The 24,903-nt window shown below is 39.9% G+C and overlaps 1 protein-coding gene across 11 annotated transcripts in view; it reads right to left on the reverse strand.

The window, feature by feature from the left end:
- Window positions 1-1,054: 1,054 nt before the first annotated feature.
- The window catches only part of USP54 (ubiquitin specific peptidase 54), a 78,685-nt gene continuing 54,836 nt past the window's right edge, over window positions 1,055-24,903 (reverse strand). For 6 of the 11 annotated variants that reach the window (XM_039235092.1, XM_039235090.1, XM_039235089.1 and 3 more), the window contains 8 exons: window positions 22,664-22,831; window positions 19,850-19,969; window positions 18,755-18,950; window positions 15,584-16,974; window positions 7,894-8,012; window positions 7,444-7,584; window positions 3,990-4,176; window positions 1,055-2,374 (listed from right to left, as the gene is read on the reverse strand). In XM_039235092.1, coding sequence (XP_039091023.1) covers window positions 1,815-2,374; window positions 3,990-4,176; window positions 7,444-7,584; window positions 7,894-8,012; window positions 15,584-16,974; window positions 18,755-18,950; window positions 19,850-19,969; window positions 22,664-22,831 — 2,882 coding nt within the window. In that variant the 3' untranslated portion in view covers window positions 1,055-1,814. The remainder of the gene's footprint in view (window positions 2,375-3,989; window positions 4,177-7,443; window positions 7,585-7,893; window positions 8,013-15,583; window positions 16,975-18,754; window positions 18,951-19,849; window positions 19,970-22,663; window positions 22,832-24,903) is intronic. The other 5 variants (XM_039235094.1, XM_039235098.1, XM_039235093.1 and 2 more) reach the window with 3 other exon arrangements.

Below are 24,903 nucleotides of genomic sequence, written 5' to 3' on the forward strand. Positions count from 1 at the left end.
TTTGAAAATTAGTTTCTCATAAAAAATCTCATATGGCACTTCTGTGCACGTACAGAATGTGAGCCCTGGTGACTCATGGAAACTTTATAGGGATGGACCTTCGTGGGGAAGGAGGTAGTGGGACAAGAACTGATTTTTCAATCAATAATTATTAGAAGGTAAAAAATAATTATTATTATTATTAGAAGGTGTATGACAGTAGGAAATGTACTGAATCATGGATCTATATATCTTGATGGCATAGGATCCAAATGGGGTGAGGAATTCCTGCCCATCCTCCTGCTGAATATTACATTCTCAGAATCTGTTCAAAATGGATGGTGTTAATTAGGTAAGCAATGGTCCAAAGGTCTCAAAGAACACCTTTCTACCTCTTCTGTCAATCTCAATGATCCTGAGAATGGGGGGGAAAAAGGAGGGAAGTGTCCAAAGGGTATTCTTTGCAAAAGGAGCCCACAAAATATCTTTTAGAAGGAGAGTCTGGAAATGAGTCAGAGGTGAAAATGGATCTTTCTGTGAAATAATCGTTCCACTTCACCTCAAGAGCATACCTACTTCAGTGATTTGGGGACAACAAGGAATTCCACAGGGAAGGCAAGGGGAGCAGCAGCCATGGGAAGAGAGCGAGGAAGGGACAGGAGGCACATTACAAACTTATAGAAGGAGGGCACCAAGAATACATAGATCAGGAGTGGGTTTCTAAGAGAGGTCTGAATCCCCAGAAAATCTGCCTAAGGAGGGACGGAGAAAGCATGTAATGTACTGAGTGCCTTTTAGCAGGAAAGGAACAGGAAATCTACTAGCAGCAGTAATAGCAAGGAAAGCCATTCTGTTTTAGGGGCCCATTGATTCCTACCTTTAGTATATATCCAACTATTTCGCTCCTCACCTTCATTCAGTCAAAACACACACACACACGTTTGTCCCATGGTTCTTTGGGAGCCCCAGTACCCTAAGAATTTATATTTCTTGCTTATTCAGGCCTTCCCTTCCATCCCCAGTATAAAAAAGAGCACACAAAAGACATTAAATAGACAATTAAATCACAAGGAACTAAATACAACTATCTTAAAGATTTATTAATGAAAAATACTTTACAAAAACAGTATGTTTGGCCCTAAAATAGTTTAGCTGACTCTGAGGGTTTACAATGGTGACTGTGCAAGTGGCAGTAATGGCTCTGCTGCTGAGGACAGGAAGGTGTGTTAGTGTGCCTGACTCCATCTGTTCAGAACGGCAAATGTTATGTTGGCAGCTCTGCATTCTAGGCCTAAGGTGTGGGAGCACAGGGAAGGCTGACCATTCATAATACCTGGGCAGGTAGGCTGCCCTGAATGATGTGGTCAGGACCATGACCACACAGCTACATATCCCTCTGAGGATGAGGTATGGGGAGACAGAAGGTCAGGTAATAGGGATAGGTAAGTAAAACAAAGAATAGAAGTTGGCAGTATAGTAGGAAACAGAGGATGAAGGTGCATGTGGGGGCATAAAGGATCCAGGAATAAAATGGTGACCCTAAGATCCTAACAAATGGCTAGTGTCTGGGGTAATATGGATTCATCTGTAAAGTGGCTCAGATAGAGTCCAAACAGTAGTTGCTTCCTTTTGCTAGGTGAATGAAAATTGGAATTTCAAATACTCCCTCTCAAAGAGCCAGGTCTTGGTAGGGGTTCCTGGTACCCCTAGGAGACTGCCAACTCTATGTCGAGATGAGACTAGTACCACCCTAGCAGGGATGCAGGGTGCCAGCTCCTCCACAGTACAGTTTTAACAGAGAAAGCTGTGGCTCCAGGAAAGGAAAGGGGTGGCCCTTACCACCTATTGTGCTGCAGGGCCCTCGCCCTTATCTGCTCTCTTCCAGGAGCATCTGCTAGAACAGACAGAAACTCCTCTCCCCCTGTCCTCCTGTGCCCAGATTGCGGGGCATAACTGCTTTGCCTCCAGTCATCATCGGGGGGCATATCTACTCTTCGAGGACCAGGGGCTCGAGACCCAGGAATAGGACCCAAATTCCAAGCTGACCTCAGGGGTTCATGAAGACTGCTTGATGGTGGAAACACAGGGTGAACAATAGGAGGATGGGAGGATGAATGGAAAAGATCCCCCCAGGACTGAGCGTGAGGAACCTGAAGGCCCTGGCGCCTTTCTGGTAGTGTGGCAGTGTGTGTCAGGTGAGACTTGCACCCTGGAGTACTCAGGAATCTGGCCCCAATATGCTGGTTGGTCTCTGACCATGGTCCCCAAGAGGCCTCTATTCTGGAGCGATGTGGGAGACTCTGGTAGTTCAGAGTCCTTCCTGTGTACTTGACCCCCTGGCAATTTTCACCCCTGTCACACATAGCCAGAAACTGCTGGACACTCCTCGAAGTTCCTGGGAAGAGAAAAAGAAACCCAAATATTAAGCATCTTCAGTAAACCATTCTCCTTCCCAGAGGACCATTCCTGGCCGTACCTCCCAACTCCGCACACCTCCAAGAATGTACACCTCAGGGGAAGAAGCCTAGCTTTACTTTTAATTTCATTTTTAAGAATTCTTAATATGCATCAAAATCAAGTCTCTTACCTCCTACCTGAGCAAATGTTGCCATACTTTCACCTCATTCCACTATAATTCTTCCTCCACTCCCTCCCCGTGAATGGTTCCCTAATATTGCAAATGTATACTCAGTGTAACAACTCTACTCTTAGAGCCACCACTCCAAAACATCACTCTGCTTTTCTTAATTTGGTACTTTCCTTCCAGTTAATCTGTTTCTGCTTACATTCTTGTTCAGTCTCTGAGATCTCTGTTTTTGTTCACACTACTCCTACCACATATACAGTATGGAATGCCTTTTCTACATATTAATTCCCCTTTACTTAAAAAAAAAACAAAATATACAATTTTTAAAAATCACTTCTAAAAAATACTTTCCATTATTTTATAGCTCATCAACATCTGCAATATATTCTTGTATGCATGTACATTCTGATTATTTCAGCTCTGAGCTCGTTAAGAACAGAGTTGTCTTCTTTCTCCTCTATATTCACTATAGCATTTAGTGCAGAACAGGCTGCACTAAAATGCTGCCTGATGGATCAGATGCCCCTAACAACTGTCAAAGGGGGATGGCTACCTGGCTGCTCCACTGAGTGACAGGAAGTTCATCTACTCAGAAGGCCTGCTTATCCAAACCTCCCTAAAAGTTGGACACATATCAGCACTACTACTCTTCTGTTCTAGAACCACAACTATGCCCCCTGCCCCAAGGCATTTATATCTGTAAGCCAGGGTTTCTCAATGTCAACATTACCGATATTTTGAGCTGATACTATCTGTTTGGGGGGAGGGAGGGAATTAGGTAAACTGCCCTGTGCTTTGTAGGATGTTTAGCAGCATCCTGGCTTCCACTTACTAGATGCCAGTAGTACTAGATTTCCCATTGGGAATCACTGTCTTATGCTATAGATTCAGCCTCTTCATGAGGAAGAATAGTAGCAAATCTTGCTATAAAGGGTCAAAGAAAGTCAAAAGGATGGTACCCACCTTCCCTAAGATTGTCTGAGTCTGTATATATGGCACAGGAATTCCATACACAGGTCTTTCCAGGTTTCCCATTCATTCCTTGTCCTAGACTATACCTCAGCTGAGACTCAGGGGGATAGTAGGAGAGAAACTAGCTGATACATGACACTTTTTGTTTTGGGAGGATCCTAAAGACTGGGTATTAACTCCCCTTTATCGCTTATAAGCTTATCATGGTAGATCCATTCAGTTTCTAAGGATCTAGACCAGCCCCCCAAATCAAAGAACCATGTTGCCCAGGTGATGATTCAATCACAATTCACCTAGACCAATGATCGATTTTAAAGTGGTAAATCATATCCCTTTACCACCCACCTTGGGACTCCCACACCCCCCAATGGGTATACTGATTTAATCTTTCTAGGTTGTCCTTGGAAAGTACCACATTCTGGCACATAATATTAGATTTGGGGAGAGTTACCTGGGGGTCTATGGGGCTCCCCTGTCATGCTGGGCATCAAGACATCTGGGGACAGGAACTGTGGTTGGGGTGGGTAGATGTGGGGACCAAGGAGAAACACAGGAGGGTCACAGATGACAGGGAGGGAAGAGGAGCTGGAACAACGGTGCCCGGTTTCCAAAGGCTTTTTCCTCGCATTTGATGAATCCTTATAGTGAGACAAGACAAAAAAACATAAAGATGAGGATTAACACACAGCAGGATATGGTTGGGTAAACACAGTGAGGCAAGCAGGGGGAAATGGAGGGGATTAGAGTACCGATATGCCTAGTTCTGGAGAGGGACCCAGGTGACTCATTCTTCCCATCAGCTCCTCTAGGGACATCCAGACCACTATGAACTGGAGACATGGAACTGCAGATCCTCTTCCTTTAACCTGTCTTTCTCATAGACCTCACCTTCCCAATCTTTAACTGGTCTAATAGTAGAATCAGACTGAGATAGAAATTTAAAAATAGAGAAGAAACAGGAAAGAGAAAAAAATGAGAAAGCCTGAGAGACTGAAAAAGAAAATTCTATACGTTCTCTAAATACTGGGAACTAAAAATGTATCTCCTTAAATGTACAGTCAAGAACTCTGCTACCCCACCTTCTCTCCTATCACTGCTATATTCCAGTCTCCTCTTTTGCCAGTCAAGTTTGTAACCACTGATGCTTGTGTCAATGACTATACTCCACTAGTCATTCACTTTTGTGGCAAAGTCTCAGAAATATCCCCTTTAACATTTGAAACACTAATATGTCCAAAATCAAACCAACATCCTTCCATTCCAAACTCTACCTCCTGGTACCACATTCCCCCAAGTCACCTAGATTCAAATGTTGACATTGTCCTTAATTTTGCACTTCTCATCCACTATTCCATTAATTGCCTTTGTCAAGAACACTCATTTCTACCCTTAGGTTTTATATCTAAACTTAAATGGACCACTGCAACAACCTCCTACCTGATCTTCCTATCTCTAGCCTGCCACTTCTTCACTGTGACCTGTTAAGTTCCTATGTGTAGCAATGGTGATCTTTCTCACTTTACCTCTACCATTCTGTGCCTTTTTCACTGTAACTTTCTTAATGTTCCTCAGACACACCAACCACATTCTAACTCAGAGCCTTTTCACTTACTGTTTCTGTTACCTGGAATAGTCTTCCCATGGCTCACACCATCATATCATTGAAGTCTCTGATCAAATGTTATTTCCTTGGAGCTGATTTCTCTCAATACTAAATCAAACATAGCCCTGAGAACAACCACTATTACCTCTCTATTCCTTATCCCCTGGCTTTGTTTTATTCTTCTTGATCATACATTGTCTGGGGTTTACTTGTTTATTCTCTTTCTTTCCTGGTAGAACACATTTCTTTTTACTCCAGTATTCCCAGCACCCTGAATAGCACCTGGAACATTACAGGCACCTAATAAATAATATATTAAATAAAACAATCTATATACCAGTATATCTTCCTAACTAGGTTGTAAGCTATTCAAGGGCAAAATCAGTGTATGTTCATAGCACCTACCACAGCATGGAACATAGTAGGCATTTACCATACAGCCTAAGGACCAAGTGCCAATCTTCTCAGCATGTGACACAGCCAGCTATTCCTTTCTTCTGCACAGAAGAAGTGATGCCACGCTTTCCTGGTTTCCCTTTTATCTCTCTGGTCCTCATTCCCTTTAGGGTTCTTCAGATAAACATTTGAATATGATATTCATCAGGGATATTTCCTTCTTATAAAATTCTTTCCTTCTCATAATATTCTTTCCCTCTTTTCAAAGGTTATGATTCTTGAATCTGGGTTTCAAGTTCTTATGTGTCACATCCAAAGGCCTACCAGATATCTCCACTCAAATATATCCAAAATTATACATGTCTCTTCTTTCAAGTACATCAGTATCAACCCATAATTCCTGGTTATCATCCTTGATTCTCCTCTCCCATATGAATCAGGTACCAAGTCCCAATGATTTGTACTTCCTCTTTGGCTCTCCAGTGTGTCCACTTCTCTCTATCCTCCCAAACTCCATACTGTGGTTCATGATATGACCCTTGCTTATATTCTTTCTAGTCTCATTTGTTAACTCTGTCCAACAGGGTCCTCACCAGACTTTAATCCTGCCATACCAAATAAACTTTTAATTCAGTGAATATCTGCTTGAAGTCCCTTTACTGGCTATATTTATTTTACTTCCTTCAGGAAGCCTTCCCTGATCCCTAAGTCTGGTTTAGATGTCCCTTCTATTATGCTTCCATAGCATTAAGATTATATCATATTATAATTCTTTATTTATCTGTCTCCCCACGTAGACTGTAAGGACCATGATAGCAGAGACTACATCTTGCTGACTCACCACTGTATCCCCAGCACCCGGCACAATACCTGGAACATATACCCAATAAGCATTTGTTTAAAAGACTGAGTCAGTGAATAAATGAATGGTGTAGGAATCAGGAGAAAGCCAGCTCCCTAGAAAAATAACAATTTGCTATTAAATTCACTAACAGTATATGAGAACAAATGCGAGGCAGAAAAGACCACCTTTCCCAAAAAGAATGGCAAGATGTTCAGAGTTGTTTAGGAACTTAGGAACAATAAATTGGAAAAAATGACTGCTGCTTGGGACGGAAAGTGGATCTGAAGGACTAGTGGAACAGAGACTTGGTTTTCTCTATATACCCTTTTATACCTTTATATTTTTATATCATGTATTTAAATTTTTTTTAAAATTTTTATCGAACTGACCTGGTGAACAAGCTTTAATGTACTAAAGCTTTGCATCCTAATCTCCATTGTAATGAAAACTCATCTTGCTTGGGCAAGTATGTGAAATTCTCAAAAGCATAATTTATAAACCCAGCCACTGAAACTATCTGAGTGTGCTGATCTCTGTTGACTTGGGTGTCTCTGTCCCTTTCACCTACCAATCACTGTATTAATTCCATATTCCTCAAGGAGGAAGATTTTAAATCACTTTCCTTTTCTTGCTAATGCACACGCTTTATTTTTAGCATGAAAGCATACTAGACCCCTTCAATCACATACTGGAGTGGGGAGGAAAAGGCAAAAAGAATACCTCACCCCATCTCTTCCCTTGTTTCTTTGATTAGTACAATGGGGTTTGGGCCCAATCAGCAGCCATTGCTTCTCAGACTTCTCTCAAGGCTACTAGGACTCTTCTCATCCTAGAGAGCCCTTTAATATGCCTTCCAGAACTGCTATAGGGAAGGGACATTTCTCTGGGCTCCAACAAAATGTGTGTCAATAAAGTAATGACTATGTGTCATCATTTTTGCTGAGTGCACATGGCTTTCCCCCAAATTACAGCTTTCAATTTACTATGCCCCTTCACATATAGAGTATTTTTACCTAGCAAAAGAAAGACAATGCTCTGAATAGAGACCCTGATTCTACTTACAAAACTGTGGGAGGAGACTGGAGCCTCGTCCCGCTCTGAGACAACTGTGCCACTGAGACTGCGTGAGATGCGGTGAAAGTTCTCTGCACCGTACTGATCATCCTCCCCATACTCCCTGCTGGGGCCTCGGCAAGGTGCAGCCTTCAAACACACAGAGACAGACACAAAACACCAGACCTATGGTTTTCTCACAGACCCTGTTCCCAAGGGTGTGAGAGAAAATAGGTTAAGACTCACCACTACAGACCTGAATTAAATGTATTTTTGAAAGGTAGTGGCCATGTGGCAATCTCTCATTCAAAAGAAGCCCAATCATAAACCTTGTTCTCTTCTAACAGCCCCACATTACCATACTCCTGCTTTACCACCATCCCTACCAGTTATATCTTTCCACACTTCCTGTCCCAATGCACCACCCCATGCCAGCACTTTAGGACCTGAGGCTGCTACCTGAGAAACAGGCACTGAGCTGGCTTCATGGAGACTGTGCTCCATTTCTGCTGTTGGGGTCCTTGAGAGACCAAGTCCAGGGGCTGAGTGCAACCTCCTCCCCACACCATCTGCAGAGCCTGAGGAGGAAAACATAAATACAGGTTGAAGTCATCTCTTCTCCCGAAGCCTAATTTCAGCATGAGAGCCAGAAACTCAGTTCTTTTTTCATGAAATAACAAATATTCATCCCAGAATCCCATGGAGGATGTGCTTCTGAAATATAAAAACAGGAGTTTCAGAATATGGATAGTTTCCTATAGGTCACAAGAGTCTCAGAACACAGCCTTTAAAAAGAAACTTATACAGAAGGGGCTCTGTGGACAGACAACTGAATGTCCCCATCTTGCGTCATTTCATTTATGTAAACACGATCAGCTTTGCTTCTCTCTGACTTGTGCCCAAGACTTAAAATATATACAGATGAAATTGTCTGACATAGTTGTTCTCTAGAGCATCTGTGATGACACAGGGAACATTATCTTCCATCCAGTTAGGAATTGAAATGAACATAGGAATCTATCAAACCTCCTCATATTATATAACAGGAAAATGAGTTCCAGGGTCCGAAAGGTAGTAAGTAGATTAACCAGAATTAAAATTCAGGTCTCTTGATTTTCACTTCCTATTACTATGAGTTGGAGGCTCTTCAACAACATTTTGTATGTGTAACGCTCTTTTATTTCCCCATTGGCTTCTCTCAATAACTAAATACTTAAATTCTAAACAATTACTAAATGCTTATCTCTTCCTCAAAATCTTGCTAGATTATTAAGAGCTGTTCCAAACTGGATATGTGACTCCCAAGGGGCTTGTCCCAATACTACTAATTAAGTTTTCCATTCTGAAAATGTACATGCCCTTGACCTACATTTGATGTATATGTCTATCACCAATTCATGTCTTGATTTGATATTTTGATTTTAATATATATATTTGGCTAAAGGAGGATATTCCTGATTCTAATCTAAAAGACCAGCTAAAATAATATTTTTAGTCCTTCCTGGTACTTAAATGCAGAGGTTCCAATACCACCTGAGATTCATCTAGGAGCTTTTAAAAATACAGATTCCTGTATCTCTCCACAGCCCTGCTGAATCAGAATCTTTGTGGTATGGAGCCTGGGAATATTTATTTTTAAAAGGTTCCCCAAGGGCCGCCTGGCTGGCTCAAGCATATATCTGTGGATCTCAAAGTTGTGAATTGGGTGTATAGATTACTTAAAAGTAAAATCTTTAAATTAAAAAATAAAACAAAACAAAAGGCTTCCCTGAAAAGCATAGGAGAATATCCTCAAACATTGTTGAAGACAATTTGAAATGTTATAGTCTTCCTAAAAAGCTGTTTAGAAATATCCATTAAAATTGAAAATATATTTACCCTTTTATCCAATAATCCTACTCCTGGGAATAAGAAGAAAAAATACCAGTTTACTGGCACATTATTTATTGTGGCCAAAAAACTAGAAATAAAGTAATGCCCATTTATAGCAAAATGGCTAAATACACTATGGTATCTTCAATATCAAATATTGCCCAGGGGCACCTGGGCGGCTCAGGAGGTTAAGCTTTGACTTCAGCTCAGGTCATGATTTCACAGTTTCTGAGTTCAGTCCCTGAGCACACCGGGCTCTGTGCTGACAGCTTAGAGCCTACTTCAGATTCTGTGTCTCCATCTCTCTCTTCCCCTCCCCCGCTTGTGTTCTTTCTCTCTCTCTCTCTCTCAAAAACAAACATTTAAAAAGGTTAAAAATATTGCCCAGCCACTAAAAATAATGAATTGAGTTAAACTAGATGACTTGGAGGGATTTTCATGAAGTATTGTAAAGTTAAAAGGGAAAAAATTGGGGCACCTGGGTGGCTCAGTTGGTTAAGCATCTGATTCTTGATTTTGGTTCAGGTCATGATCTCCTGCTCATAGATTGAACCGATGTTGGGCTCCACACTGCAAAGTTTGCTTGAGACTCTCTCTCTATCCCTCTCTCTCTGTCCATCCCCTGCTCACACGCACACTCTCCCCAAATAAATAAAGAAACTTAAAAAAAAAAAAAGGAGAACTATCTGTAACACTAACCTTAGGGGGAAAAACACTGTATGTTTAGGTCTACATAGGATTATATCAACAGAAAAATACAGAAATATGCACATTAGATTACTACCTGGGAAGGTGGATGATTAAAGATAAGGACTCATGTAAGAGGAGGAAAGATAAACAGGAAAATGTCTATAATAAAAACAGCAATGTATACTGTCATCCCATTTATATAAAATTGTGTTAAAAAAAAATTCCTCAGCTTACTATGATGGGCAGCCAGATTTAGGAATCGCAGCTGTAATGTTTAGAATTTGGTGCTCCTCAATTAAGGTCAAGTGTGATTCCTAGACAAGGTGGTAGCCACTGGAACCTAATTCCTTTTTTTTTTTTTCCATTTTTTAAATTTTATTTATTTTGAGAGAGACAGGGACAGCATGAGTGGGGGAAGAGCAAAGAGAGAGGAAGCGAGAGAATCTCAAGCAGGCTCCGCACTGCCAGCACAGAGCCCAATGTGGGGCTTGAACCCACAAAACCCCGAGATCATGACCTGAGCTGAAACCAAGAGCTGGATGTTTAACCATCTGAGCTTAACCGACTGAGCCACCCACGTGCCCCTGGTAATAGACTAATTCTTTTAAAGATATTTCAGGAGGTTAACAGACTAAATCTTTTAAAGATAAGGAGTTGAAGGGATTTATAGATTTGACAGAAGGTAGAGTTAAGATGATATCCACTCACTGCTCAATAGTAACAAGAAGAGAGACTACCAGAAATCATGTACCTCCTGATAGAAGAAATACAAAGTACCATCTCTGAAATCTTATTTAAAAATATTGGGGATGCCTGGCTGGCTCAGCCAGTAAAGCACATGACTCTTGATCTCAGGGTCATGTGTTTAAGCCCCACATTGGGTATAAAAATTACTTAAAAAAATAAAATCTTAAAAAAATTGAATCTGATTTTAATCAAGCTTCTAGCCCTAATTACCAGATTCCAGAAAAACAGGGGCTAGAATCTAGAACATGTTTTAAAAAAGAAAAAACTTCCAGAATATAATCAGTAAAATCTAGAATGTAGATTTGACAAATGACCAAATCTTCCATAAATAAATTACCAAAAATTTTATAGGCTAAAAAAAGCCTTGAGACATATCAACCAAATGCAATGTATAGATCTTGTTTGAATTTTAATTTGAAATAAACCAACTGTGAAAGACATATATGGCACAATTGAAAAAATGTGAATACTGGCTAGTTACTGTATTACATTAAGAAATTATTGTTAATTTTTTAGATATAATATTATAGTTTTGCCCTTTAAAAAGAATCTTTATTTCTTAGAGATACATTCCAAATTATGTTTAGATGAAATGATATCATGTCTGGAATCTGCTTTAAAATATCCAGTAGAGGGGCACCTGGCTGACTTGGTCAGTAGACCATGCAACTCTTAATCTCAGGGTCATGAATTCAGGCCATGAATCTCTACACTGGGTGTAGAGATTACTTAAGGAAATAAAAACTTTTTTTAAATATAAATAAATAATAAATAGATAGATGATAGATAGATAATAAAATAATCCAGTAGGCAGAGGCTATAGGTAAGCCAGAATTGGCTATATGTTAATAACTGGCCAAGATAATCACTGTGGAAGCTAGTCATAAGTACTAGCTTATTGGAGAGCTATTGTAATATTTGCTCTTACTCATTACTTTTGAATATATCTGAAATTTTCCCTAACAAAAAGTTATTTTTTAAGATGATGTCTGCCTAACTTCAAACTTCTATGAAATTTAGAATAGAGGTCAAGAGCAATGTTTATATACAACTCTTTAGGAACTATAATCATGTCAAAATTAATCTGGTCACAAAACACCATATACTATATGATTCTGTTATATCATATGTCCAAAATAGGCCACACTTTAAAACTGTGGTTGAGCGTCTGCATGGCATAGTTGGTTAAGCATCTGGCTCTTGATTTTGGCTCAGGTCATGATCTCATGGTTTGTGCAACTGATCCCCATACTGGGCTCTGCATTGACAGCATGGAGCCTGCTTGGGATTCTCTGTCTCTCTCTCTCTCTGCCCCTACCCTGTTCACACTCTCTTTCTCAAAATAAATAAACTTAAAAAAAAAAAAAGAAAAAAGAACTGATTGTGGTGATAGATGGGCAACTCTGTGCATACACTAAAAAACACTGAATTATAACATATTAAGCAGATGAACTGTATGGTATGTAAATCATATATCAATAAAGCTTTTATTTTTTTTTAAGTCGTAAGTCAGATAAAGACAAATACTATATGGCCTCACTTATTTGTGGAATCTAAAAACAGCTAAATTCACTGAATTAAAAAATGTACTTGAGGGGCACCTAGGTGGCTCAATCAAGCATCCAACTTTTGATCTCAGCTTGGGTCTTGATCTCAGAGTTGTGAGTGAAAGCCCCATGTGGGGCTCCATGCTGGTCTTGAAGCCTACTTAAAAAAAACAAAACAAAATGAAAATAATAGTAGTTGACATGGAGTGCGGGGGAAATGGGGAGATGTTGGTCAAAGGATATAATCTTCTATTTAGAAGATGAATAAATTCTGGGGATCTAATGTACAGGATCATGACTATAGTTAACAATATTGTATTATTTACCTGAAAGGTGCTAAGGGAGTAGATCTTAAATCTTCTTACAAAGAAATTGCAATTATGTGTGGTGATGGTTGTGTTAACTAACCTTACTGTGGTTATCATTTCACATTATGTATGTGTCAAACCATCACATTGTACACCTTAACCTTACATGTTGTCAATTATATCAATAAAGTGTGGAGGGGGGTTAGTAATTAGATGCTTAAAAAACGCTTTACAGTAGGGGCGTCGGGCTACTCAGTCAGTTGAGCATCCGACTCTTGGTTTAGCTCAGATCATGGTCTCACTATTTGTGAGACTGAACCACATGTGGGGCTCTGTGCTGGCAGTGTGGAGCCTGCTTAGGATTTTCTCTCTCCTCTTTCTCTGCTCTTCCCTACCTTGAATAAATAAAACTTTACAGTAAGATAAAATGCTTTACAGTAAGATAAAGAAGTATTCCTCTAAAGATATAGCCTATCATATACCGATCCTAACTGGCACTTTCTTTCATTACCTACTTGCTGATTTATTCCACCTGATCCCTTCTTTATGTCAATAAAGGCTAGTCTGGTTTCACAAGGATTTTGAGGACTGACTCATCAGATGGATTTTTTTAAATTAGTTTTTGTTCAATATTAAGCAAAAAAAATAATGTTTGGTAGGTACTCTTTGAAATTGTTTACAGAAATATAATCTTCCTGAAGGCTAATTTACCACCCCATATCAAGAGATTTTCAAAAGTATTTAATCTTCAATTAGTTATTATCCTTCTAAAAATTTATTTGGAAGAGCTCATCAGAAATGTGCCCAAATATAAAGATGTTCATATCAATTTATCTAAAAATTGGAAGTAATCTAAGTATATGAAGTATCATTTCATGGTTGAATATATTATGATACATTCATATGCAATATATTATTGTCCTTAAAAGTAATTGTTTCAAAAGAAAAATACTCATGGGTATAATGTAAGAATATCATGGGAATAAACTGTATACATCTATTGTAACAATTTGCTTTTTTAAAAAAACCAAAATAAATATATAGTATATATGCATAAAAAAACAAAGCCAGAAGTAAATTCATGAAATTAATAGTGGGATTATCAGTGATTTTTGTTAGTTTATATATTTTCAAAACTATCCACAATGAAAAATGTTCCTATTTTGGGTAACAAGAATTTTTTTACCTGGGTTTTTTGGTAATAAAATACTTAGTTTAATTTTAATTGCAGTATATTGTTTTATATGTGTTTATTATTAAAACACTTGACATTTGGCAGAGAAGGACAAATACCATATGTTTGCACGTATAGGAGGATTAGGAGGAACTTGACGGAGGACCAAGGGGGAGAAGAAGGGCGGAAATGGTGGGGGAAAGGGAGAGAGGCAAACCATGAGAGACTCTTGAATGCTGACAAAAACTGAGGACTGATGGATGTGGGGGGGAGGGGGGGATGGGCATGAAGGAGGGCACTTTGGGGATGAGCACTGAGTGTTATGTAGAAACTAATTTGACAATAAACTATTTGTAAAAAAAAATAAAATAAAATAAATAAAACACTTGACATTTATATTTTCTTTCTCCTTTAGACGGGAAGCTAATTGAGGAAGACACCAGCTTTTCCTCATTCTTTAGACTCTTCCCATCCTGCCCCATGTACCTAAGGAGAATTTTAACAAACATTATTGCAAAGTCTACACTGTGATGCACGTCCTAAAAAACATATCTCAATATCAAATCTTATATTTATGTGATACCCTCCCCTCCCCAAGAGCTTTTGGGAGTAGCTTCTAGGTACTCAATAAATACCTGTACAGCTGTATTTAAACATCAACTGGCAGTATGCAAGAAACCTGTACTGTTATGGAAACTGAGCTAAAAATAAAGTTCTCTGAGTTCAATTTCACAGAATCATACATATCATTTTAAGAGTTGGAGGGCATTGTGGGGCGCCTGGGTGGCACAGTCGGTTGAGCTTCAGACTTTAGCTCAGGTCATGATCTCAAGGTTTGTGAGTCTGAGCCTCGCCTCAGGCTCTGTGCTGACAGCTCAGAGCCTAGAGCCTCCTTCAGATTCTGTGTCTCCCTCTCTCTCTGCCTCTCCTCCCATCACGTTCTCTCTCTCTCTCTCTCTCCTTTCTCTCAAAACTAAATAAATAAAACTAAATTTTTTTTTAAAAAGTTGGAGGGCATCTTTAAAATGAAAATCATTGAACCAATTCTCTAAATTTTACAGGTAAAAACTCATCTGTGGAATATTAAGTGACTTGTCCAAATTTATACTGACAGTTAATGATGGAATCAGAATAGTTCAGGCTTTGGAGTTCTTAAGTATATCAATCTAAGCTATAAATATTCATGTCTACAATTTCCAGAACTAAGTCTGTGAAGTACATTTAAGGTACATACTTTTCACACAATATAATCTAAGCCAATGAATGGGTACCCTACAAGCATACGACCTAGAATATTCCAAAGCTGGTAGTTTCTGAAAGGATCATGGAAGATCTTGATTATTTCTGGTTCAGTATGATCTGGAAATGCCACTTTGGAGATCTGGCTCAATGTAGACATCCTCACTGCAAGTTGGATCTGGAAGCTAGATCTTGGATTAGTTCAGCTTCTGAGCCATAGAATGACTTTTCTTTTCAGCCTCTCCTACTTCATGCTGAGTCTCTCTCAAAGATCTATGAATCATTCCTTAGCACTGCATGCCACATAAGCCCTGGGCATATACTCATTGGTCTCTTCCTTTAGAAGGAGGGAACTGGAGCATAAGTGATTATTCTGTCCCCATTCTCCACTATAGCCAGAAAAAGGTCTAGCTCTTGTCCTAAAGTCTTTATAAATAAAGTCAGAAGATCTGCTACCACCTCTTAAGCTGGGGATGTTATGTGGACAGAACACCACCCGTCCTCTGATCTTATCATCCTGCTTTTGGCTTTTATATGTCTCCCACTCCCCCTGCCGATAATTACATTCTTACCTGTTTGGTTAAATGAATTCCAGGCCACATCTTGCTGCCCCCATCCAGAACAGCCAGCTTGAGAAGCCTGAAGACTGGCTTGGTAAAGAGACTCCAATTCTGAGGTCTCCTGCTCTGTGTCTTGGTTCCAATGTGGATGCAAAAGGATGTGGTTTCTTTCTGGATAGGATACACAGGCATGGGATTCATGGGGGGAGGACTTCATTCCTGGCCCAGGGACCCCATGTTTAAGCTGAGAATCACAGAGCCTTGTGACATTCACCCAGGAGTCCAAAGGCAAGGAAGTCCCCAAGTCGACACTGCTGCCCAGTTCCTTAGGCTTAGCATCTCTCACTTGAGATGGCTTTCCTTGATACATGCTTGGCTCTGCCAACCCGGGCTGTCTTCCCCTAGAAGTTTCACTATTAAGCAGACCAGAGTTCATGGCAAGAGAAGGATAAGCAGCAGGTTCTTCCCAGGAAGGTAGTCTGTCCTTCCCATTGAAAGAGGGTTGTTTTGCCCAAGGCCAATGACCTTTCCCTCGACCCTGTGGGAAAGGAGGCTTAGAGTCAGAAGGGGAAGAGTTCTTCCTTAGATGGTTTGGCAAACTTCTATCCTGGGAACCTGTGCCATCCCTTGTGGAGGCACCTTGCATCCTCTGGAATTGCTCTGCTAGAGAACGGACAAGCCCCTTTGTGCTGGGAAACTCTAACCTATAGGGATCCTCGCTGCCTCCATCCACTTTTGAAGTCAACAAAGTTGTGAGGCTTTTGGCTTGGAGGCATTCGTTAGTTTTCTGCACAGTATCAGGAGAGTGAAGCATAGGTGAGGAAGCAGCAGGCATTACAGTGTGGCAGGCCCTGTACAGGGGAAGGCTGGACTGAGCTGATGAACTCGAAGGACTATAGCCTAGTCTCTGTGCATTGTCTCTCTCAGAGGTGTTGGTTCCAGTTGAGTGTGACCAAGGCATCACCTGGGATGAGACAGCAGGATCCCTCTTTTCTTGGAATGGCTCTTCTTGAGCAATGCCTCTTCCTTCTTGTGGGGGGAACCTGGTACAGCTGCTCTTGTCACCCTTGTAGCCTTGCAGCTTACCCTCTGGTACATCCAATGGTTCCCAACCATAATGAGCATTCTTTTCAGTCCTCCCTGGCGTTTTAGGTAAGGCCTGCCTGTGGAGCATAGAGGGGTCAATACTGTCCTCAACTGAAGTCAGAAGGTTCGAGGCAGACCTACTGGGGGAATTGTGCTGTGGGGCAGACAGGGCAGATGACTCTGGGAAGAGTGATGAGTGTGACTCATGGCAGGAAGCAGGTGAGTGGATGAAAGAACTGGCCCCAAACTCTGTATTCGTGCAGGGTTCCAGTTCAGCTTCCCGACTTAACAATACTTGGAGCGGGATAGGCTGTTCACTGAAATAAATGGAGAGAGCCAGTCATAAGCTGCCTTAAATGACAACATCACTTACAAAAAGACCTGTTCATCTGATTCTCATTTCTAGCCATCCACAGAGGGAATGGTAAAAATAAATAGAAAGACAAGCACAAGTACCGTCAACGGTTCAGAGGTTCACAAGAGAAGGCAGGCACACAGTCAGCTCACACCCAAGCAATAGGTAGTATTAATCCTCTTTATTAAATACCTTCACCAAAGCTGCACCCCGTAATATTAAGTGAAGTCCTTGTCAATATTCTTCACTAACTGTAAAGTCCCATTCCAATCATTTTCTTCTTGCAAATTAAAAAAACAAAAATTGCTAGTCCCACATGCAAATGACATGAAGGTGAGCAAAGCCTAGAAGTCACTCATACCTGGGGTCCCGAGAGGCAGACAAGCCAAAAGAACCAAAGGCCACATTTACAGAGTACAGGGTGATTTTGGTTCGTGGGATTACACAGAATTCAACCGCTTAAAGTGTGTTTTCATAATCTGGATTGGCTGTATTATTCATGGAGATATTTCCCCAAAGTAATATCCTGTGACTCTCCTAAGATTTGGGAGTGAGACTAGGGATTTACTGCATTTACTCAGTTTCTTACTAATAGTTTTATATTTCTGACCTAAAAAACTCAGTGTTAGAAGCACTTAAATAAAATCTCAATTACTTACATCAAGTGGCATAAGTTTTCTAGAAAGAGTTTAGCTGCCTAAATTGCTTATATTCAAAACATATCTCTGATCAGATTCTCAGACAAGCATTTAACTACCTGAGTACACAGTAGGAGAAAAGAAGAAAGAGGATCTCAGCACACATTCAACTTCTGTGGGTACAGCCACCTAGTCACTCTTACAACATTATGAAGAATCTGTCATTCTACTTACATAGGGGACCTAATGGAGTGAAACAGACCTGGATTTGTAGTCCACCCCTCTACCACTTACTACCTGAGTAACCCTGGGTACCTCATGTATTTTATACTCCCTGAGCTTGAGTTTCCTTATTTATAAAATATCACTAAATAATAGTCTAATAGTCCCTAGCTCCTAAGGTTATTATGAGAATTAAAGTGTTTAGCTTAATGCCTGGACATAGGCAAATGTTCAGAAAATATTAGCTGCTTTTATAATATTTATATTCTGAAAACTACTCAGGCTTATTAAAAGCCAAAATTAATTTTAACTTAAATCTATGTATTGTACATAAGAGCCAAATTCAAACCTAAAGTGTGAAAGCTACACCAGTGGCCCTGGGGACTTTTTTCCTAATGCTGCCCATAGATAGGAAAGCAAAACAAAGGGAATCTTTGTGTCTCTTCTCTATGGTTCAATAAGAGCAAAGAAGACTGCTTTCTCTGTTTCCATAAGGGACAGAAAGCAGTGAAATCCTAAAACAAATCACATGGTTTCTATTGCAACATGAAACAGCTCAGATTGCCATGTCTCAGAACATAATATGTACATATTTAATAATCATGTTACTACACCAGTCCAAGGAAAAAGTCACCCATAGGAAATATGGACAAATGGTCTATTTATAATGCTATACTTTCTGTATCTCTCTAGGAGCTATTAAGGAAAGGACCAGCAGTGAGAAGAGCTTTCCACTGTGTGTCTGACCTGAGAAGAAAATATTTCCAGAGGACTCATCTCTCTTCCCTGTAGTCACCAAGACTAGGAGAGCTCTTACTAGGGAGAACCCATGGTCATGTCCTCCCCTGGTGTCCATAAACTACAGTGGATCCCAGGCACTACCTTGTTGGCTGAGGGAGGGCCGCCCCCTGTGAAGAGGGGCAGGCTGAGGGCTGCGACGGCTGCGGCGATGATTGCTGTTGCTGCATGCGATCCTGCAGGCTCCGTGCTTTTCGAATACTGATTTGCAACTTCTTATCGACTAGGGCTCTGCTGTGCGTGCTAGAGCTGGCACCATGCAGGGCAAGTCTTAGTTTAGCTAAAATGCAAAAGGAAATATAGCAGAAACAGAACACAAAATACAAACAGAAATAAAAATAAAGTTGAACCAAAAATGAACAAAGATATGCAGTAAAACTCAAAATGTGCAGCAGGAATGCAAGGCGTGGACCATGCACATATTGTCCAGGGTACAGAGCTGGCTCTGGCTATAAGGAACATTCATGGAAGCCATGGAGGCCAAACAGATTAATTCAAATTTAAAAAAAAAAAAAAAAGCTAAACTAAAATGAGTTAAGAAGATAAACTGGTGCTTCCATCTTAGAGACTGCCACTCCGTCCTTTGCAACTGACCTGTCCGACTCTGGTCTCCACACTTTGCTCCCAACTTCCCCTTCCCGACAGCCAACAGCAGAAATAAGATCCAAATCTGCATCTGTCTTTACAGAACACAGCCTCTTGTGGGTCACATTTAAGAACCAGATATAAATGCTAAGCCTTAGTCCTTCACTGTAACCTTATGGTGCAGCATACGAGGAAAGCAGGGGAGGAACATGAATCAAATATGCAGTGCAAAGTCACAGACCTGGGAAGTCACACCCAATATATTCTTTCTTTCTTGCCATAAGCTCCACCTAAATAGTCAGTGACTAGAGAAAGAGCAGACTAACCTCAAATCTGAGGTCTAACTAGGGATAAGAAGGTAGGCATGGCTGGAAAGTTCATCTGCAGACTCCTGATGAGGTCATTCCATAGGCCACATGACAGCGCATGGCACACTTATAAATCTGAAGGGCAATGACAGCTAAAGGGCCTCAGTTTGGGAGACTGACAGTGAGGAGACATAAAAGTTTTCATCCCAACTGAGGCATGACACTAATAATACCTATCTCAAAGTTAGTCAAAATTGCCATAGCTATAGCAGTTAGAGTTACTTACAGATAGCTTCGTTACAGAGAGCCAAAGCTGCAGCACAGTCTCCCTTCTGTTCCAGATGCAGCGACTCTTCAAACACTGAATCTGCCTCTCGCAAGGACCTCTCAAAGCCGTCACTCCTCCCTGAAAGGGCCAGTACTTTTCATTTTCATTACAATTCGTTCCACCTTTTTCTATGCAGTGTTGTTTCCCTTCAGTAAACAGTTCCTTACTGATGAGCCTTTGATCTACCCTTATTCTAACTCCATTGCTATGAATAATTCTCTGAAACACATAGGACATCCATTTTTGCCTTAACCAAGACATTGCCAAAGCCATGAAAGAGGAGTATGTCATTGTCCACCACATATTCCAACTCCAAGAGCTCTTAAAGGGTCCCTGAAGAAAAGAACACAATATTGTCTATAGCAGAAGGGTGTATTCTTATGCCTGGAACTGACCTGTTTCCACAATGCAACAAGATACATCTTGCCAACCAGTGTCAGAATGTCTCAGGTCTCTACAGAGACCTCTACTGCTGTGTTAAGGCAAAAGTGGCTTCACTACTCTGTGGAAAGCCATCTGTAAAACTTCTTTCCTACATCAATTCACAGTCCTCTGTACCACCCTCAACTGGAAAATTAGTACACCTCTTGGGCACAGGTGCTTGACAGTTCCTAACCTCAATATATCCACGAGGGCAACTGAACAGCCTCTGTTGTTGGTTTGCAAGCACATTCCTTTCATCAGCACTCCTAAGTATTTTCTTTTATCATGCTCGTGCTCACCAAACCTACTGCAAAAGCCACTTTCCCATACAGTGAGCCTGAAATATTCCTTCCTTCCCTGAAAGCAAATATGTACCAAAGCAGGTGCAAAAGAGTTCAAGTACAGTGCCAGATGAAAAAGCAAGTACTATAAGGGCAACTTCTGTAAAAGAACGCTCAAGCTTATGTGCTCCCTTGGCTTTTACTTGCTCATAAACTGGTAGTAAGCTGTATTATAAATTTACCCACAATGATGAATTTCGGTGAGTTTTCACAAGCTCACAAGAAAAAAATATCAAAATGTCAGTCATTTCTCCCATAATCTCCTCATCCTCCACTTACATCCATCTGGACATGTTAAGAAAGGCTCTTATATACCCCTAACATTCATTTCCTAATTCACTGTGGCTTTTGGAGAGCAATGAGAAGGCAGTGAGGTAGTAAATTGGTTCTGGAGAACTTGGCATTCAGGTTCTACCCCACAACAAGAGGTATGAGGGGCGACTGGGTGGCTCAGTCAGTTAAGCATCCGACTTCAGCTCAGGTCACGATTTCACAGTTTGTGGGTTCGAGCCCCGTGTTGGGCTCTTTGCCGACAGCTCAGAGCCTGGAGCCTGCTTCAGATTCTGTGTCTCCCTCTCTCTCTGACCCTCCCCTGCTCACACTGTCTCTTTCTCTCAAAAATAAATAAAACATTAAAAAAATTTTTTTAAAAAAATATGATGCCCTGCCCTTCAGGCCTAAAGTCTTCTCATAATATTTGACAATAACTGAATCTATACAATCATCTTTATAATCAGAGATGGTAGTGATAGCCATCAAAACAAAAAAAGTTTCTCTATAGATATATAGGCAGACTACAGTTGTTCATCACTGTACTGGATTTTAATTCTAATCCTCTGGAATCTTAGCACTCTATTCCTTGCTCTTCCAGGAGATTTTGAATCAAAGTGTATGAAGAATTAACAATGAAATGTGGCCAGAAGGATTCCCACTCAACTCTCATGTACTGCCCAACTAACAAAGGCAGGAAAAAAATGTAAGGGAAGGAGATGAATACAGAAGCATAATAACCCAGAGACCCCAATGTAATACAGCTTGAGGACAAAAAGGGAGAGAAAACTATCCAAATATAGGGAGCTAAGAAATTAGGAATTTAAAACTAATTTGGAAACAGATACAATGCCTTGGGAAATATATGGCAACGATTACCTCAAATCAAAAGACAAGGATTAAAGGAGAAGAATGGCCCCCAATTAGGCCCCCAAGTTAGCCCAGTAAACTTCTCCAAGTGTTGACAAAGAGTGGGAAGTGGTCAACAAGAAAGCAATCACCCCAAAATAACACAGACCCTATTCTTTGCACTGTTTTAGCATAATGGTACATCTGGGGATTCTGAATAATAACAACAATAAATTCATTTTATAGAAAGAGAGACATTTCAGGAGCTATTTAAGGTATATACCTCAGTCTTTTTAAACTCCTATTTTGAAGACTAATCTCTTTCTGGTACAAAATGATATCCTAAAGCAATTAAAGGGAAAAAAAGTAACAGTGTGGGGCAGCTGGGGAAGCCTCACAAAGTCCGTAAAAATCATATGAGACTGGGAAATGAATCATCAGAGGATCAAAAGGCAATCAAGCTCTGTGTTCTTAGAACCTGTCTGGTAGACCTACTTTCTTGAAGCTCCAAGTGGGAAATTTCAGGGGTATGTTTCCACCAAGCAAGTAGAATTTCCCTTATCAGTGTGGCTTACTCATTGCTCTGTTCTGCTATTTCTGAATTGTTATTAGTTTTATTTACACCTTCTACAGACGTTCATGGGAAATATTCTTCATTAACAATATACTATTCTAATCTATAGACTTTTAATAGATGAGCCCCATATCAGTGCCTGTCTTCCAATCAAGAGGCTTGTCACCTCCTACTTCAGCTAGTTCTCACTGAAATGAGTGAATTATGATAAAATACAACTTAGCTAAACAGAAGACAGGAATTTATAAGCCTGAATATTTTTTTTCTTTCCTCTCTCTCTGTCCTAATCACCCGCAACCTAATGTTCACAATTACCCTGATTCTGCAGTTCATCCAAGTCCATGAAGCGACTGGGATGAGGGTTAAAGCCTTTAGCTGCCTCTAATTCCTTTTCACATTTCCTTCGAAGTTCCTGTTCCTGGGCCCTCCTGGCCACTTCCTCCTGCAATTCATCCAGTTCACTTTTGGAAGAGATCTCCCCACCTGGAATACAAGCAAGGGAGAAGAGAAATTGCCACATTTTCATAACTAATATGAAGCACCTACTGCATTTATGGCCACTATATTGCCTTTCCTTTAAAAGTCTTTATTCAAAAAAATAAATAAATAAATAAAAGTCTTTATTCAATTTGGAATTCATGTTTTGGACAGTGCTTTCCATAACAGATTCAGGGTGAGATCTGGGCTATGAATTATAATGATAATGATGACAATGATAAAATATTTATTGAGTGGCTTTATAACAACAATAACAATATGACAACATTTGTTGAGCATTTACTATATGATGGGCACAGTTTTAAGCAGTTTTACATTCATTATTTAATTCTCATGACAACCTATTAAGTAGATACTATTATTGCCTACATTTTAGGAAAGAAGAAACAGAGACACAAAGAGAATAAATACCTTGCCGTGACAAGGATGATAAATGATGGAGCTGAATTAAAGTCAAATAGGTTAAACTCATAATCCATGCTCTTAACCATTCGAGAGCATTCTCAACCATGTCTGCCACTGATTCATTGGGAAGCTTCAAGCAAGTCAACTTCTCACCCTTAATTTCTACCATCTCTTTAAAGAGTTTATAAAATATCCAGTAAAAATCCAATTTTATAAGTGTTCATAGATGGAATCAAATAGATACAAAAGGATGTCCACGATATATTAAGGGAAAACTCAAGTGACAGAATAATATATATGACTTCATTTTATTTTTTTAATAGTGGTAATAAACTTATCCATACACTTATGTAGGCATACAAAAAGTGTAGAAAAACATAATCCATGATAGTAACCCTGCTTTCTTCAAATTTGAAGAGGGAGAGGGCAGGTTACTAAATTGTTGGACTTATTTTTACTTCCATAACTTTTTAAGAGAGTGATCAAAGTTACCAGACAAAAATCTGTTCTGTGCCAGAATAAAATGATAGGATCACTTGTGAGGCACAAGTATTCTATGCCTTTGTATACTAAGGGTCTATTATACAAAGAGGACAATATGGTGTGTGAGAAATTTGTTGTAAATCATTGCTAAATATCTTTTACAACTTGAGGGAAAATATTGGTGGATTTTCTCCAAGTAGTCCAGAATCAGGGCTATTAGAGATATCATGAGTCTCAGTTTTTAGTGACCTGAAAAGGTACTGGCTATCTGAAGAAAAGAGAAGGTGAAATAGGGTCATGTATGACCACAAGTTTCTCAAAGCAATGTTAGTCAACATGAAATAAATTACATGTAGTAAGTAAACCAAATGTATAATTTCATTAAGAAGCATGAATTTATTCCATGGGTTTCAAATTATAAGCTACTCCAGCTCTAGAAAACAGAGATACCTGCTTCTATTGGCATTGTTCTGCTATGCCAGATGTTAACAATCTACTGGCACTCACACCTGAAAGAATTCATGCATTGTTATTAATTACTGCCACATACCTCCCTTCCAGCCACCTCTAAGAACTTTCAGTGGCTATCAAGAGAATTGGCAGACATACCAGTGTTACTGGTTTTACCTCTATAGGCTGGTAAGGTATTTTGTCCCCCTTCCCTAGTAAGTTGACCACAGAGCTACATCCAGAAGCTCATTAAATCAGACCACAATTAAGGTTTCTGCCCACATACTCTACTCCCAATTGACCTAACAAACCAAAAAAGGAGGTGGTGGATGAGGGAGATGAAGCACATCTCTGAAGGATGTGCTTCAGAGAAGACTGATCTATAAGTTAGACAAGTAGCTCCCAGAACTCCCCAGCAGACTAAACAACATTGACACTCACCACATTCCCTTAGCCATTTTAAAAAGTCTCTATCTGGGGAGATTGCCTATGAATTACATCAAAATTCAGCTTTAAGTAAGTAAAGGATTTATTCTGAACCATTTGGACTGGGTCTCCACTTAAGTGGAATATGTGCTGTAAGTATATATGTGTTGAGAGGAACATAAAAAGGAACTAAAACCTCTAACTACCTCAAATCTCTACCTTCAGTGTCTCACACCTGAAATCCCAGGTTTTTTTATCTTTAGGCTTTGACTTTAATCTTAAAATGCAAATTT

This window comes from Hyaena hyaena, unplaced genomic scaffold (genome assembly GCF_003009895.1).
Source record: "Hyaena hyaena isolate Hyena2069 unplaced genomic scaffold, ASM300989v1 scaffold_97, whole genome shotgun sequence".
NCBI lineage: Eukaryota > Metazoa > Chordata > Mammalia > Carnivora > Hyaenidae > Hyaena > Hyaena hyaena.